The following is an 18,895-nucleotide window of genomic DNA, read 5'->3' as shown; positions in this document are numbered from 1 at the left end:
AAAATTTTTGGTGGCTTGAAAAGCAGTAGCCTAGCTGCCGTTCCTCAAATCTGGATTGCTACTTAGAGGAGATTATGATTAATTCCTTTGAGCTGCATTTCTGTTTTGTTAGACCAAATTTATTGAGGCCTGGGATTCAGTTTCAGGATAGGGCAAAGCAAGAATTATTTTTAAGATAGGACAGAAGAGATTGTCAAAAGAATTTTCCCCACTACACAGAAGCCTATTTTACACAGCTGCCTGCATGTTTATCTCTCCCTTTAGAGTTCATGCTCAAAAAACACATTAAGTTGGCTGTAATATTTTTGCATTTAATAATTTTTGTATTTTTTTCTGTTGCAACAATTTCATTTGTTAGGTCTATCATAGTTTGCAGCTCAAACTATGCAAAATGCTGTTTCATGCTATTCAGTGCTTTGGTAGGCACTGGTAATATTTCAAGAACCGGAAGTCTGACTTGTTGGACAAAAGACATTTCTAACCTAGAGCAGATTTATCTTTTTTCTATATTTCCTTTTTTGAAATATTAATTATAAGTAAATTACACTGTGAAATATTCTTTCTGCCAAAGAACATTTAAAAATTGGTAATGCTTCTTTAAAATTACAGAAGCACCTAAACATATCTTTTTGCTGCACAAAATTTAAGTCTAGCTCATGTGCATACAAATTAAAGTGGACTTCTTTAACACTTGGGAACTGTTCACAAAGAAAATTGGTCTGTTTTACATCTTTCTGCTTCTCAAAGTGAACAACGCAGCATATTTAAAGAATCTGAGAAAACAGAGGTAAAGACCTATAAGGTCATTGCCCTGCAAATGTAGGCTTGTCCCCCTACGATACATATGTCAGTTCCGTAAATCCCTGAAAATAGGGCTTTATAAGGAAGCTGCTGACAGACGGTGTTGCTATAATAAATATGTGTGCTTATGAAAGCATGTATGAGTTGTCTCAGTGTGCTTAACTTACCAATAAAGTTATTTTACCAATGCAGACCAGGAATAGAGCAGGATATCACTCAGTTCTCTGAATATTTCCATAAAATCTGAGCTGAATCTCTTTAATTTATTATCTGAAATATATAAAAGAAAATCAGATGCACAGTGTTCAAAAAAATGGTGTTCCTGAAGCTGATATAAAGCAGTTGATATACATAAATACAATATTTAATACATTAAAGCATAGAATACAGACAAGTCCCTGTCTTTATGCCCTCTAATCAAGCTGCATATGAACCAGAAATCACATAGTAGAATCCACATGATGCTGTACCTAAGAAAATATTATCTAAAGAAAAGTGTTCGGTATGATGGCAGCTGGAGAATATTTCCTTGGCCATAGACCCTGCTAACCTGGCTACACAGGTGCTGAATTGGAAGCTTATAATTATAATATTAAATAAACTCAAGCTTAAAAGCTGTCCGTGTAGTCATCTGCACAGTTTAACTGTGCATGTGTTATCATGCTCCCTGACCATTTCAGACCATACCAGTGGGCACTCTCCCAAACAATGCCACCATCCTTTAGAGGATAGCATAGCAGAGAGGCCATTGTCACCAGGCAATAAAAAGGTGATTTTCTGGGACAGAGGAGGATAGAGAGTTTAAGTTGAGGAAACCACAATTTTTTGCTAAATATAGTGTAGAATTTTACCACATAACCACAGGTGATTGACCCCTGAAGACTGTTTCCTTACTCTATGTAACTACTGTAGATTCACTGCTTCATGCACAAAGCTTCTTTTATTTTTACAGCTTTTCTCTATTACTCACCTGGAATTGACATGGGACAAATTTCAACCCTTAATAAGCAGTATTAGAAAAGCTGAAACCCAGCTAGTGCTGTGTGTTATTCAGCTTGACTCAAGACTTTTACTGAGACCAGCATGGTAGCTCTGTAAATCATGCTAGAATGGCACCATATTTTAATCTTAAAATCCATTTGAAAGTCTGTTTGTAAAGATGGAGAGTCATTAAAGCTAAAAATACACCCATAATGCTAAAGATAATATACTTTGCTTGTAATCCCCAGTGCCATGAATAATATGGCTTTTTCCAGTCACTTACAGAATGTGCCAGGCAGAATTACTGCCTCTACTGCGTGCCCTGGCGCTTCAGATGTAGGTTATGGCACCTCAGAGGAAAACAGGGTTGAGTTACATTGTCTGGACTCGTGGACCACTTTTTGATACGTATATCAATATTATGGTTAATATTCTATTGCAACAGTTTCAGAATAATTCCCAGTCTTAAATTAATATATCTCCTCAATATATTTTTGAGATGAGTCTGTGCTACATCTGCATTTTTTGTTGATGGAGAACTCAGACCACTTAAGCAGGAAATTTATCTCAAGTCTTCTGAATTAGAACCTAGCCACTCTTCCTTCTTAATGTTCCTACATCTCCATGGGACAACTCAGAAAATCCCCGGCATAGTAAAATTTTAACAAACACAGAGCCTCTAAAGAGGCTATGCACTTGAACATGATGAAATAGTAGAGGTGTATGGTTTGACTTGTGGAGATCAACACTCAGTTTATGTCTTTCAAGGGCACTGTGTCCTACACTATAGGAGTTTGAGAGAAAGCAGTTTAAGAGAATTATAAATGTCAGCTGTGTTACAAATGTACAGCCTGTACTTCTGTTAGTTTATTTTACCTTGTACACTATGGTACAGGTTCCTTTTAAAGCTAGGGATGATAATTAGATCTCTTTGAATAACAGAACCAATTAGTCATGAACAATTTATCCTACATTTGGTACAAATCAATCATCAAATTAATTCAACAAATACTGTTTGACCAGCTTTTACAGCTGGTTGACTAATAAGAAAATTTGTTCACTGAACATATTAAGGGACAAAAATGCCCAAATCCATGAAATAAACCTTTAGGAAATTATTTGCTTAGCTGTAATAATAATATTTAAAGAACCTAGTTAGGATTGTTCTACCTAAAACACTATAAGTGGAAAATTCAGAATGATAAATAGGTAGACTTTGCCTTCTGGACCTAGAGGATCAAGAATTAACTTGATGAGCAGAAAAAGAAACATCACAGATCACATACCATATTTTGTTCTGGTTTTCTTACATTATCCTAATGTGTTTGCAGTGTCTGCAACTTTGCATTAAGAAAATGTTCTTAGTCAAGCACAGTGTCTTGAGTCTGTTACCAGTCATTGTAGCTGAGAAGAATGTTTTTCCCAATTATGTGCAATTTTTAAAATGTATTCTTGAGAAAGAGGGGATTATAACAAGAAATTCTTCCAAGTGTCTTTTTTATTGTGGATGGAAATGAAGTAAAGTCATAAACTTTAATAAACTCTAGTGCCAGAGGAAATCCTTTCTTCAGTTCCTTCTGGAAAGTTCTTAATCACATACTGATCACCAGAGTTTTGTTAATAGTGAGGAATTCCTTCCTTTCTTTAATTCCATAGTAAACTCTCAGAATTTGGAGGATTTTTCCCTTCTGTAGGATAGACATAATTTGTGTTCTCAGACCATTTTACCAAATCAATTACTTCTATAGCAGAAGTTATGGACCTTGCTGAAGCCTGTTTTCTCTTTCTACCCGTGGCATATAGTTTCATTTTCTGAAAACTGAACTACTTCAGTCTAACTAAGATTTTTAATCTCTTTAAAGTGTATCTGTTGCTAGCTTAATGGACTGTTATATGTAGAAAGGCAAATTAGATGATGATCTAATGACCCAAACTTAGTCTGTATAATATTACGAAGTATGTTCCTCATTGCTCATTATCTTCTTTTGATCTGGAAGCAGAAAATTATGTGCCTAATTATTTCACATAGAATTGTGTACTTTACCCAAGACTTGGCTAGTCTGGACTAATGTCTTCTGAGGTGTGGTTTGAGGGTTTTTTTACTTTATTTGGATAAATAGGGTAAAACCTTTCCTGAGACTAAGAAATTTATTTGTACTGTGTTTATGAGTGACTGCAGGACGAAGAATAGAATCAGTGATTAGGACCCAACAGGCCTACTTCAGATGGTATCCATTTGAAATGCCTCAAATAAGAGTTCATTTTGCTTTCATACGCTCTTGAAGCCTGTCAAATTTGGTATGGAATAAGGAATAAGACTAAGAAGCAAGACCTCAGAATTAGGAATACACTACATTATCATGCTTCCAAGAAGCATAAAGAATTCTTCATGTATTCTTAATACAGTGTGTGGATAATAGCCACCTAAATTAGAAAAAAAAAAACAAAACAGAAAAATAAGCAAAAGTAAACTAAACAAACTGAAACAAGAAACCACTCACCTCATCACCAACTGTCCGAAATCTGAAAAACAGGAAAGAAAAGACTTCAATGGGGACTGACAAAAAAAATATAAATGAGATTCAAATAGTTAGGTGTGGAAGAGTAATGAGATTCTCATTTTATCAGCTTTCTAGGAATTGAACATTGAAGCTGTTTCGACTGTTTTTTAATGAAAACCATTAATACATAAAATCTTACTGTGGAGCTTTAGAAATTGATTTTGTGAAAATTGTGGAAATATTTGAATTCACAGGTTATGATATTGCTTTTTTCTACTCTGTCATGCACTCAAACTAAGCAACTGGATTTATTGAATTACCAAAAAAAAAAAAAAGGTAATTTTATTAGGGATCAGCTTAAAAAAGTATTAGTAATGTATTATTGTCGTACGACACACTGAAATAGCCCTTTTGCCTAAAGTAGTTTTTCCTCTACATGTCTTTTGAATGCTCTAGTTTGTAAGAGATTTGAACTACACACATAAATAATGATGAAGACTAAAGCCTGTCATCAATAAACTTTGTTCCTGAAAGACATCTCCAGTAGTATCAGAAAATCTCTACTAATACTGACCATTTTATAAACCTGTGCAGCACAGTTTTCTAGCCTAGATGATGAAATTCTGAATTTAGTTGCTGTGATAAAAATAAGGCAGTATTTTAATAGAATCATGTAATGGTTTGGGTTGAAAAGGATCTTAAAAAACATCTAGTTTCATTCCCCCTTGCCATAGGCAGGGCGCATTTCAGAAGATCATGTCCCTCAAAGCCCCATCCAACCTGGCCTTGAACACCTCCAGGGCCAGGGAATCCACAATTTCTCCAGTCAACTTGTTCCAGTGCCTCACCATATTCACAGTAAAGAATTTCTCTCTAATATCTAATCTAAATCTGCCTTCCTTTAGTTTGAAACCATTCCCCCTTGTCCTGTCAATACATGTTCTTGTAAAAAGGCACTGGAAGGCTTCTGTAAGATCTTTCTAGAGCCTTCTCCCCAGCTGAATAATCCCAACTCTCTCAGCCATTCCTCATAGGACTGGTGCTCCATCTCTCTGATCATCTCCATAGCCCTTCTCTGGACTTACTCCAAAAGGTCTATGCCCTTCTTATGTTGGGGGTCCAGAACACAGTGCCACTTTTAGTGATATAACACCTAATGTAACATGCTTTCATGTAAAATGGGCTGCTTTTTATCAGAAAATCGAAAAAGTAAAATATCTCTTAACTCTTGGGAGTTAGGAAATAAAAATCTACATGTGAATTATCACATTCATGTCAAAATATTAGCACTTACAAAGAACTATGGGAACTTATGCAGGTGAATCTTTACATACCAAACTAATAATATAGCCATAAAAATGCATTTCTGCTGCTTCTGCTCATACTATAATTTTGTTTCAACTTTTTCCACAGCAGCCTTATTTACAATTTTGCAAGTGCTTGGCTAAAATATAATTTGATAAAAAGAGCTTTGAGGTGAATAATGATTTGCTCAGCTGCTGCTCATTAGAGATGATTTTGTTTTTCCAAATTATATTACAAGGGCAGCGTATCAGCCTGTCCATGCACTTCTCAGTGAAATGACTGCTGTACTCTGAGGAATGAAAGGCTTCCTACTAAAAAATTTACTACTCCTTTTTTTTGCTAGTTTAGTGCTTCATTTCTTTTTATATAGCCACGGAGCAAAGCAGCCAGGCTTGGTTTTATAGATTTGAATGCAGATGCCTCAAAAACAACATTTTTCTTCTTTCTCAGTCTATACCTATATTGGTATATGCCAGCTATTCCTCTTCACCTTCACAGATTTTGATAGGCAGGGGTGTCAATAAATGATCTACTTTCCTTTCCTTGATTGCCTGGTAAGGCCAGAATCTGCAGCTCTGTTTTATCATTTGCGTTATCTTGTTTGGAGGATAACAAACTTTTATCTCATCAGAGAGGAACTGATCAAGAGATTGTGCAGGCAACAGTTTCCTCCTGCCTCACTGACATTTTCCCATTCTACACAGGAGAAGAATAAAACTTAAGAAAAAAAAAGCTAATCACTGTTGACTTGATGATGAGGGCACTCTACAACTACCTGAAAGGAGGTCTCTTCTCCCAGGCAATAAGTGACAGGATAAAAGGAAATGACCTCACACTCTACAACTACCTGAAAGGAGGTCTCTTCTCCCAGGCAACAAGTGACAGGATAAAAGGAAATGACCTCCAGTTGCACCAGGGAAGCTTTAGACTAGATATTAGGAAAAGCCCCAAACCCTGAAGGCATTTAAAAGACATTTAGATGTGGCACTTGGGGACATGATTTAGTGGTGGATTTGGCAGTGCTGAGATAACAGCTGGATTCAATTATATTAAAGGTCCTTTCCAACCTAAATGATTCTAAGTAATAACTCTATGATTCTGTGATCTTGCCAACATATACATGCACCTCAGTCTTAGAGAGACTATACAGTAGGAGAAAACATTTGTCTGCTTTTCTGCACAAGCACATCACAACTTAATTCAACCCTGGAAGTTCCTTTTCTTCCTTTCTGCTTTTGAATATCTATTTTTAATAGCCAGCCAATCCTACTTGTTAAATTAAAAGTCCCCCCTATCATGTCAGGGTCCATAATAATTTTTCCATATCTGGAACATACACATTTACCAAAGATTAATAGGTGTGTTAAATGAAACATGCTCCTGTGTTTGCTGATGCTGCTGTGTCTTCTGCAGTAATGAGCAACTGAGTGTTCCCACCTCACACTGATATTCCCAACCAACCAGCCAACCAACCAACCAACACTGCAGGCACAGATGAACTTCACTAAGATATGGCCAGAGGTAAAACAATAGAAAGCCTTGCCATTTATCTTACCAACAATAGAAAGGCTTACCATTTAAGAGTCTTAAAATTTACCAGAACTGCAGGAACCTTCACTCCAATTGAATGTGGCACAGGCTGCAAAATGACTGCAAGAGTTTGGCTTGGCAGTAGGAGACAAAGAAATGGTCACAGCATCTTGAAATTATTCCCTTACTTTTTGTCCACTACTTCATTTGCTGCATTCCCCCACCATGGTTTATTAAGTACGTGAAGGTCAAAGAATTTTTCTCTTGTCTATTACTTTATGCCTTTAAGCATACCCATGCAGAAATTAGGGCTCCCAAATAATGATGATTTCCTTGAAAATAACTTGGTTATTCTTCCAAATAAAAGTGAGTGTCATGGAAATGACTGTATAGAAGCAAAATGAAATAAGTATAGAAATTGGTTAAAATCAAATAAGCACTTCAATTTAAACATTTATCAGAGCTTTGTGGTTTAGGGACATATACTTGCAAGGATGACCATGTAGCATAAAAATGAAAGACAGCTCATTTGTAGTACATCTCTTTGTGACCTGTAGCCTCAGCCATTCAGTCACTATGGAGAACCAGGAGACTTTACCCCAAGCAATGTTATGTCTGTCATAAAATGAAAACAACCCTATCAGAGTCGTCATTCTCTTTTTCCTTTCAACTCTTGCTCTTGTCAGGTTGCATTATACATAGATAACACAAATCTTGAAGACATGCCCTCTGGTTAAAAACAGAAACAACAGTAACAACAACAAGATCCCTCACACAACATGCCAACGTGAGCAGGATTTAATCACAGATAATTGGAACATTTAAGAGCAGTGCTTAATAAAATAATAATACAATCCTTGGTCAACAAACATAGAAATGAGTATAAGAAAAAAAAAGTGATCTGTTCAATGATTATTCTTTCCTAATGCTGAGACTCATTTGTTATTCTACTGAGAGAAGTCTTATTTATTCAAAATATCCCATTAAAATGTCTTCTTGGATCCATGCACAAATCAAAATACTGAAAGTGTATAATTACTTTCTCTCTGTTACCTATTTAGTGGCTATATCTCAAGGATTAGAATGATAATATTGATGATGATGATGTTGATTTAAAAAAGGAATTATGTAATGGGCTAAAGTGGTAAAAACTCTCTTGAACATAGTAGGAGTCTTTTTGTAAAAGAGGGCAGAGAAGAAAAGGTACAGAAAGAGTGAAGCATTACTCTGAGCTGTTCACATTCTTCTAAAAACATTTTTGACCTCCACACATACTAGATTATTTTTTCAAAGATTCTTCTATAAACCTGATCACATATGGAAGAGCACATGCAATTTCATCTGTGCAGATATACAGTTTGCCTGAGATTAATGTCTAAAACAGCAAAGGATTCTGTGTAAGTAACCCACCTTATTTTCTCTAAAACCAAATCCTTATTTTAGGGAACATTTTGCTTAAAAATATTTGGAAGTATATGACAGTGGCATGACTGTTTTGATAAAATGAAGTGATCCTAATTTTTTTTTTTCCATCTGTATACATTTCAAATAAGTTCCCTAAAGCATTAGGTTTCAGCTGAGTGCAGAGAGGCACAGATTAATGCACAGTTTCTGCAAAGACTTGGTTCAGAGGATTGCACACCGTGTTTGTATAAATGCAGGAAGGCTGAAGTTCAGTTTCAGGGGGCTCCCTAAACTTTGACTTTTCTGGTTGGGATAAATTATAGGAGGCTTTAGTTGGAGTTTCAGAACATTTGCAGGGATGTGTTACAGAATTACAGAACTGAAAGGAAATTCATGAGATCATCCAGCCCAAACTTGTGCCCTATCAGAATCAGATATGCTTGTGTTATTCCAGCTTTTTATTTTTCTTGGCTGTTATCAAGGCCTCCAGTATAGAAGACTTCATAGTGCGTTCAGGTAAACTGTACATAATTTCCTTTGCAGTTGTAAAGTTTTCCTTAATTTATATATTTAATCTTCCTTGACACAATGTATACAAATTACTTTTTCCCTTTACTGTTGTACACAAAGAGAATATATGATTGCCTTCTTTCACAAAATGTTTATTTAATAGTGTGTTACTATGATTGAAACTGAGAGTACTAACTAATTTCACTGATGAAAAAGTGGAAAATTACTTTGTATTGCTTGAGGCACTTCCTTCATAAAATACTGAATATATAATATCTCTTGCATGACATTAGATTATAAATATTTGAATGCATACCTGAAGATGCATAGCCCTATCTTTGGACCTTACTTTGTTTCTTTTAAAAGATGGATGAAATTATATTCTCAAACACTGAAACAGTCTTAAAATAGACAAACAGATTGTAAATAATTTATTATATTGAGGGAAAATAAACTTCTGTGCCAAAACAGTTAAAGAACTGTCTATTTATTATCAGAAAAAAACCAGATTTTGACAAGATTTTGTCAAATATGAACAACTTTATTACAATGACATCACATTACAGGTGTGGTGTGAATATTCTTACAATTTCTGTATCTAAAGAGCACTATATTTTACAAAATATTAGTCTTGGGCTCTGAAGCTGAAAAGCAAAGTGATTTGAAGATTATGAGCAATTTCAGGATATATTTTTATTTCAAATGATCTTTCCTCACTTCTTTGTAGGGCTTACTGATTTGGGTTCTTATAGTTCCCCCTACCATAAAATGCATTAATGACATCATTAGTAATACCTGGCCATGAATCCATCATCTTAAAAAATAATGAAAAATGGTTGATGGTGTAGTTACTCTTCAAATTAATAGTTCTTTTCAGTCTTTTGTAGGTTTCTTGAGGGTTCATTGTTTTTTGTCCTTTTAAACTACATCTAGCTGTTAAGTCTGCAGTAATTAATATGCAGTAATAAATTGTATTCCAATGCCAACAGCCTAGGAGATCTGACTTTGTAAAGAGGAATTTTTATTATATCATACTTCCTGATAAATAGGGGCACAAAGGGAGCTGGACCCTGAGTCAAAGTCCAGTTAAACATTTCAGTAATTTTTCAAGTATGCAGTCAGAGAGTGCAGGCTGATAGGGGCTGGGCTGACAACTGAAGTGTCAGCTTAACAGCTGCTTCATTTCACTATCTCTCGGCTCATAAAGTTTATTTTTAATGAGCCTGCCTGTAGGACTACTAAAAAATGACCTTCACACAGGGCCTAGAGTGGTGACCAAAATAGATTTCTTGGGCAGCGCGTAATATCTGTGCTACAGTGGCCGTAGCACAGAAAATAAGCAGTATGGTGAGAAAGACATTATACTAAGTACTGATGAGAATATTCTGTATTTTCATGCAGAAAGATTATTGTGATAGCTGTGCAGTAATTCACTGCCTTCAATTTATACTAATCTGAAGAGTGGCTTTAATGCTATTGTGTCAGTTTACATCAACTGATTGAATGGCCTGTGATTTTAAAGTTGTGTTTCGGAGTTGTAAGCTGCCTTACAACAAGAAACTACATTACGTAATAAACAGATAAAAAAGAGCCTGTTAATTTTTTTCTACACATTGCTTGCTGGTCTTAGAAAAAATTCTCTTAATTAACTCTAATTTTCACCACTTTTGTTAGCTAAACACATTGGAACCTTCTGTTTTGCTGTGCTGTTTGTAAGGATATGCTGCTAGTCTAACTCGAGGCAGTGTGGGTCTGGAGAGGTAGCTAGGGATTGGGGAAAAGAACTTCCATTTTAGAGCTTGAGAGGATGAAATAAAAGGTGCTCTTGGAGCTGTGTATGAGTGGTGTGTATGAGGGAGAAAGGATCCTTGGGCTGGGAAATCAAGCTTTCTGGGTATGTTATTTAACAAAAAAAAAAAAAAAAGAGTTCCAAATTGAGCTGTAGTATTTAAGAGCCAGTAAATTCTGATATACTTTGAACTATCTTCATCACAACCCTAGCTACTTTTGAAGAAGTGTAATGACTTAGTCCCGTGACATTGTGGGCACTTGCTAGAACTTTTTTATCATTGGTCCAATGAGCAACCAAAATGATTTCCTGAAAGCACTAAAGGCCATACTATAGATCCTGCTTCTGCTGTTAGAGATCTGAAAAAACCCCAGAACCTTACTTGTTTGAAAGTATTAAAACCTGTCAAAAGTAGGATCATTTCAATTTTTATTTTCATTCCAAAAGCAGTTGAGGCCAAGACTTCTGCAGGCTTTGTATGTCCCAAAACCATCAACAACTTAGCTCCTGCCATCTTTAAAATCTGAATTTAAAGTTCTGCGGGAGAATGGAAAAACAAATGGGAGGTGAACATACAGATGAAGCAGAAGGAAACAAAATAATGGATTACAAAATAACTTGTTGAATAGTTCAACAGCCTTCCAACCAGTGTTTATACAGGTGTAACAGCACAGCAGTTTTTGTGAGGACTGATCAATTGCTGTTATTACTGATATTAAAAGAACATCTTTTTTGTCTCTAAAACCCTCCCTTCAAGTTGTGTGATGCCTTTCCCACAGTACATTCTGAGGCACATGTTAGATTTGGGAATTCAGTAATATGGATGGTCTTTTATGTCTTTTGGGCTTGACTAAAGGTACACTCAATATTGTTAATCCTCAAAATCTAGAAATATGTTCTGGTGTAAGGAACAGGTAGATGAGTTACAGCAAAAGTTCTAGTCTTTAGTGTTACTGTGCTGGCTGATGCTCTTTTCACTTGCTACCAAGACACAATGTGTGAGCAGATGAGACAAATGGCAATATTTTTGCTGAGAAAATTTTCTCAGCAAAACTGCACAAATCAAGTTCATGTTTGCTTTTCCTTGTTCCCAAGAAAGTAGTTCATAATGTTATTTGTACAATATCAAATTCCTGAATTTACTGAAATTAATTTCCTTCCTAAATTCTCACACCTTTTTCTTCAGTATTATCTTCCTACACAATTATGTCCAAAGTCTCCATCTAAAAGGAATAGCAACTGCTTGAAATTATTTCTGCAAGCTTCTTGCCTGATTGTGTATAGCAGTATTCTGAAGACTGAGGGAGGTATTACTGATGAAATATTTGTAAAAAAATGCAACCAACCAGACAAATTAATGGTCTTAGTTCTGACTGCTTCTTTTATAAATATGAATAATACTATTATGCTTGTACCTCTGTACTCATGTTATAGGATAGATTCACTCCCTGTCCATGATGCAGCAGACAGGTATTCTCCCAAGTCTTAAGTATTTCTAGGGTTTTGTCATGGCACTGGTGGTCCATAAAAATCCCCAGCTGCTCTTATAGTTGTTTTAAGGCTATGGAGGAAGCCTGAAACAGCCACTTTGTCCAGCTCCAGCTGTGTTACATATATCTAGTTTACCTGACAACTGGTTGAGAATGTAATGAAAATATGAACCAACAGAAAAAAAACCCCACCCTGCTTAGAATTAGTATTTCAGAGGATGATTGCATTTTTTTAAGTTGCTTTCATGGGAGTTATTTTGAATCCTTTTAAACAGTTTTGTTATATAGTGTATCCTTATGCATTATTTTGTATGATTAACCCCTGCATATTGACACAAAGTGTCTGGGGAGATCTGGAAGTGGCAAAAAAGTATCTTTACACTCTTCCTTCTACATCACCACCCTATCATCACAGAATCATCAAGGTTGGAAGAGACTTTTAATATCATCTAGTTAACTTTATGTTACATTAGCAATTGTTCCCTTTATATGTCAGTAATAAGGCAAGTTAAAAAGCAATTGAAGATACATTTTTAAACAACATTTTTGTTGCTGGTTGCATAGTATTTTCAGCCCTCCTGCTTAGAATGAGGTCTGTCTTGGCTAATGCTCTTTATCTAAAAGCCTTCAAACTCAGGATATCTTATGATTCTATGATATTCTAGTTTTCAATTCAGAAGAACTTGTGCTTTTATGCTTAAATTATAATGTATATTTAAAAATAGGTTATTTAACCCATGTGCTCTTTCTTTTAGCCTTGTATTGCCTTGTCCTATCTTTGTGTTACTTTATACACCTTCCTGGGATGCTGAGTCAGCTTTGAGAGTTAACCAGATCCACAGATTCAGGTTTTTATCAGGAGGGTACTTCTAGCATATTTGTTTTGGATCACTAGCCCTGAATGCATCTGCTGAGAGAGCTACTGCTAAAGTATGCTCTTTTGGCAGATACACAGGAGTTATTCATAATTTAATTTGCATTTCTTGGAAAAAGCAAACAGGATTGTTCCAAGTTAACACCTTTGTGCTGGTGCTACAGAAAAGAGCACCATAACCAGCTTCCAACTAAACCACTTCTCTTGCACTGACTAGCCAAGCTGGGCTGGCAGAGGTGAAAAGTCTACTCTCCTATAGTAAATCACATTATAACAAATATTGCCTTAGCATTTATTCCTTTCAGAGGTCTCAGTTGTTAAATGAGGGGCAGCTGTGGTTGTGCAGATGTTCCTCTGAGGAAGGGCAGTTCCTTGCTACATCATGACAACAAATTAAAGCTGCTGTAGTCCAGCCCATGGAGTTTCAAGAAGCAAATGTGTGAAACACAAGAAATTCAGAAGCCTTCCGTGTAAAATCAATGATGCTCTGATAAAAATAATGTTTCTATCACCATAGACTACTATTTTGTCTTATCTTTAAGGAGACCTTTTTTTTTTTTTTTGGCTGTGTTTAGATTTTATCATGCACTGGGTTTCTTAAAGGCTTTTGGGAAGAAAGTGCTAGAAAGGAGCATTAACATGCTGATCTTTTTTTTTTTTTTTTTTTTTTACTAATTTTAACATGTCATATTTTGGCTGTGTTTAGATTTTATCATGCATTTTTCTCAGTAAAGTAGGTTCTGATAATAGTTTTTTTTTTCCTTTTGGTACAGATAAAAGAGCATCTTGCCAAGGGTCAGAGGACGTTGGCTGGTGATGGCATGTCCCAAGTAACCAAGACACTATTGGATTTAACACAGAGGAAAAACTTTTATGCTGGGGACCTTCTAATTTCTGTGGAAATTCTCAGAAATGTTACAGACACATTTAAAAGAGCAAGTTATATCCCTGCTTCTGATGGGGTGCAGGTAAGAGAAACATTGTAAAGGTAATGTTTCAGTTGATGGAGTTTATATCTGTATATTGAACTATACTGCATGGCAACTGGTTTACCTGCAGAGGAAACAAAAGTCTTCCACATGACAGACATAAGCATTCTTCACATAAAACTAAGATCCAAGTGTAAAATAGGAAGAAGACTCAGCTACATTTAATAAGATAAATATCCAAACCAATGCAGCAGGTGAAAAATGTAAAATGCTTTCTTTGTAGCATTTCAGTAACTTTGTCTTTCAAGGTTTGGTCTGATTGATAGGATTGGTATTTTTTGGCACTAAGCATTTTGCTAGCATTCTTTGTTCCAGTTCATTTCAGTTCAGAACTAGTTAATTTCAGTTCAAAATCCATCCACAATGTTATGTAATTCTGGCATTGGTTCTTCATTTCAGATAAATAAAGCTCATTAAAAGTGCACAGGAGTGATGGATAGTGCATTTTATATAAATTTTCTATTTTACATGTTAGATTAACTCTTCTTTTACGAGAGGACAAATAAAATGCTGTCAGAGCTAAAACAAATACAATTATTTCTACGTAATGGGCTGGACAAATCTTACTCAGGATTTCTAGACAAAGATATTGGTTTCATCTTATATCTGAAAATTTTATACACTTTTCAAAGATTGTAGATTAGTGACAAAGCATACTAAGAAGGCAGATGTGCATAATATTTACGAAAAAGAGAGTTTAATGATCATTCATAAATTACTAATGAAGTTATTAATGCAGGTCATGTATACGTATTTATGTAAAGGTAAGCATAAATTTTAAATACACTTCGGAATAGATGCATACAGATGAAGGGAGATATGTTGGAAAAGATATTTTTTCACAATTAAGTTATCAAGACTTGCTATTATATTTTCACTTTTCTTGTTTTGCTATGCGCAAAGAACAATTAACTTACACAGTAAAACTGACATATCTTGTGTTGGCCTGTAGCCAGCTGAAAATATTATTTTTAAACAATGCTTTTCAAAAGGTATGTTTGCTGAACAATCCTTCTTTTTTTCTTGAATGAGATTCAGTATCTATTCAGTAATAGATTCACAGGCATTTCAAAGTCTTTACTAGAACCAGTCTTGAGAAACTGCTTGTTACAAGTAATTTGGTCCATGGGCCTAGTAGATCTGGTCATTTGCAGTTTACATACATTAGAGAGAATTTGATTCTTTTCCCACTGATGATAGTGCCAAAAGTTTTGCTTCATTCTACAGTGTAGAGCTGTTTTCAAAATTCTAATAATATTCTGGCAGAACTTGACAATGTTATTAAATATTGTTTTATGAATTTTAATAAATAATGTAGGAATCAAGAAATTAAAAATATAAAAATTGGTAAGCCATATTCTGACGGATTTCTCAAACCAAAGAAAAATAACTGTATTTCAGTTTTTGCATGCCTAAATACAGAGTTCTTGAATCCCAGTTTAAAAAGACACACAAACTCCAAGTCAGAAAAAATAAAAGTACTAAAAAAGAAAAGAAAAAGAGAAGAAACATCAAGCTAAGGTAAAATGAAAAAAAAAAACCCAAAACAACAATGAACAGTATTCAGCAAAGTAAGTGAAATCAGACTAAAGGATTTATTTGGCCCAGGGGATATATTAAGAAAGGTTCCTTTTACTGACTTTTGATTCTATAAAGTGAAATCCTGGCTCAGTAACAAAAGTTTAAAATTTACTACCAATTTCTGAGAAACATGGATTTTTCCATATGTAAACATGTGTCATATTCTACCGTACTCTGGAGTATTGTATTTATTTTTTATTTTCATTAGGACATACTTTCATAGTTCCTAGCTCATCATCAAATTCAGTGACAAAAAGGTAAAAATTAAAATTGCATGAAAATTCTTCTTTATGTAGAAGCTCTATGTGGTGTTCTAATTCCATTCTATATTTTTAACTAGATAAAGAGTAGAGTTTCTTATTTGATGTATTTTGGTTAAAGAAATTATCAGAAATGCATGAGTGAGGTTTAAAATCCTAAAAGCCATAATTGATTATATTGTTTGATGTTGGAAAAGTAGATTATGATGAATTATGGACAACAGGTTTTTTAAGATCCATAGAAAAACAACACTTGAATTATAACTGAGAAAGAAGAAGTATACAGGTCTGAATATATTTGTTTTTTATAAACTCCATCCACCTAGATGGTCCTTCAAATGCCTACAATATTTGGTTTATATTCAGTATAATATTCATGAATAGTGCAAGAGTTGTGATCCAGAGACTCCATAACAAAATGAATGAACAGAAAAGTGAGATAAAATTTGAAATTTTCCAGCTAATTCTCCAAAATGAAGGTGCTGCTACCTGATGTGCTGCATTGAAAATGCCTCATGTTTAGGCAGACAATTCCAAGAGCAAAATAAAGTTTTTAAGATACGCATATTTAGTATCAAGTTATATATTACATGACTCCTTTTATTTGCATCTTTTAACTGTTTTTTGCAACAATATCTATGTATACTTGCACATGCAATGTCAGGGACAAAAATAACCATTTGTGATGCAGTTGAACAAGAAGTTTTCTTGCATCAGTGACTGAAAATATCAGTACAATAGCAGAAATTATTGCAAGACAAGTAATTCAATTCTTCTGTAAGCAAGGTTTTTCATTTAATATGGGAATTCTTTAAAATACCCTCTGCAGCTACACTGAGGCTATGAGATGGAAACTGCACGTAGGTGAGAATGATTTTGCCAGGAAGAAAATACAAATTTTAAACAAGCAAAATGAAAGCAACATTTTGGAGTATTGTCCGGAACTGGTCTAAAGGGGCTTGAACTTCCTTCTAAGGACAGGATGGCAGGAAGTAACTATATTTCAGGACAGAATGGCAAAGTGAGTTGTACAATCCCCTAATGCAGCAACCAACAGGAAAAAAGGTTTCTCCCCAAAGAAGTTAGAGAAGTCTAATCCCTCTTCTAATAGCCATAGGGACTATTGCTGTGAGTCAGGGTTTAACAGGATTGTCCAATCCTTTTTCCCTCCATCTTCCCCCTCCCACACATGCATTCACTATGCTGAAGTCCAAAAGTGGAGGTGACTTAAGGCCATCCTTTAATTCCTCCTAGGGAGGAATTCTTCTCTAACTGCATAAAAGGATTTCTGACAGCTTTATGCCTGCAGAGAGGGTCAAAGAATTTGGACTGGAACAGAGAACTGCAGCCATTGTATTACGGAAGAAAAAATTGAAAGGAAGGAAATTAAATTAGGAAAATGTAGTTGTCCATTCCCAGCTGTAACTGGCATGATCATCAAGAAAGCCTGGGCAAAAATAAAGGACTTCAAAATTTGGTTCTGGCTGTCCCAACATTTTCTATAGTGACCAGTTCAGTAATATGCAAGCCCAGCTAGGAAAGAAAGAAGTTTGATTCTACAGGGAGGTTCAGTGTTTACTACAGTAATTCCTTCAGATCACATTCATAATGCTTCTAAAATTTAGCCTTCACACCTGTCAATCATTTTACTAAAGGACAATGCTGTTTCTTTCATTATTAATGCAATAAACAAGAGAGTAGTTAAAGTAGGACAAAAACTTTTTAACCCTTCTTCCCCTGCCACATTTTTTAAATGCATCTCATATGTATTCATTATTGGAGCAGCAAATCCATTTGCTCATCTCCATTTAATTCACAAAGTACTGGCATTGCTTTGAAAAATCACTTGGACTGAAAAAGCTGCACACATCTCACCCTTCAGTGCTACCATAAATATGGCACCAACCAAGGTTAGAAATAGAGAAAAAAAGATCCCAAGAATAAATATATTGATATTTCTAAGTTCATACACCTAATTTATACTTATTTGGCAAGTGCAAAAATATATGTTAGGTAATTTGTTGCTGATCTTTTTTTTGTGCTTGAGTCTAGCATTATTTATAAACTTTTCCACATATATTTTAGTCAATTATTGGTAGTTTTATGCTTTCTGTAACTAAAATAAATATAAAATTTAATACAATATTATTAGAAAACCCATGTAATATATCATCTGCAAGAAACATTTTCAACTCCTGAGTGCTCTTCAAGCAATCTAGGCGACTCTCAGATAGATCTCATTACACAGACATGGATACTTTTGCAATTAAGGCTTAGACTGCAGGGGAATCAGTGTCTGCAGTGTAATGCGAAACTACCTTCAAAACAACTGTCTAGTATGATAAATTATCCACATTGAGTTCCATGCAGCTGCTGCTAGACTGCTACCGATGCCCTAATAAGTTAAAGTTAAAATTTCCATCCGTTGCATTTCTACAATATTGCACTGGAAGAGTTGAGAACTACCATGACTGGAAAAGTGTTTTCCTTCAGGCAAAATCTTCATAAGGCCGACTCTACCTAGTAGAAGTTTTCACCAAATTACAAAGCCCTACAGTAAGTGTGATTATAGTGCCATGAAACTGGCATGCTTTGACCAATATAGTTTATTTTACTTGGGAGACCAATGAAAATGTATATTTTTCATAGCTGAAGTTGCATTTACGGAATTGTGATTTGCCAACCTGGTTAAACTGGCAAATCCATTTTAACAAATACCAAATGTAAATCCTTGCATTGTGCTTTATTTTGCTATGGAATGTCTGAAAGTGATTAAATGTATTCCAGGTATATAAACAGTATGTAACTATATCTATTGTTCTTATTTTTAACTTAACTGAAAGTTCTTTAGTATTGTTTCAAAATGGATCAAACCGTGAA

General features: G+C 35.0%; 1 protein-coding gene across 8 annotated transcripts in view; it reads left to right on the top strand.

The window, feature by feature from the left end:
* ADGRB3 (adhesion G protein-coupled receptor B3) overlaps nt 1–18,895 on the top strand; it is a 446,997-nt gene that overhangs the window by 204,612 nt on the left and 223,490 nt on the right. For all 8 annotated transcript variants that reach the window (XM_039727349.1, XM_039727358.1, XM_039727398.1 and 5 more), the window contains one exon: nt 13,959–14,153. In XM_039727349.1, the coding sequence (XP_039583283.1) occupies nt 13,959–14,153 (195 nt within the window). The remainder of the gene's footprint in view (nt 1–13,958; nt 14,154–18,895) is intronic.

The sequence above is a fragment of the Passer montanus genome, unplaced genomic scaffold, assembly GCF_014805655.1.
Source record: "Passer montanus isolate IOZ18808 unplaced genomic scaffold, ASM1480565v1 scaffold11, whole genome shotgun sequence".
Classification (NCBI taxonomy): domain Eukaryota; kingdom Metazoa; phylum Chordata; class Aves; order Passeriformes; family Passeridae; genus Passer; species Passer montanus.
Note: the sequence above shows the minus strand (reverse complement) of the source record. Positions and strands in the feature narration are given on the sequence as shown.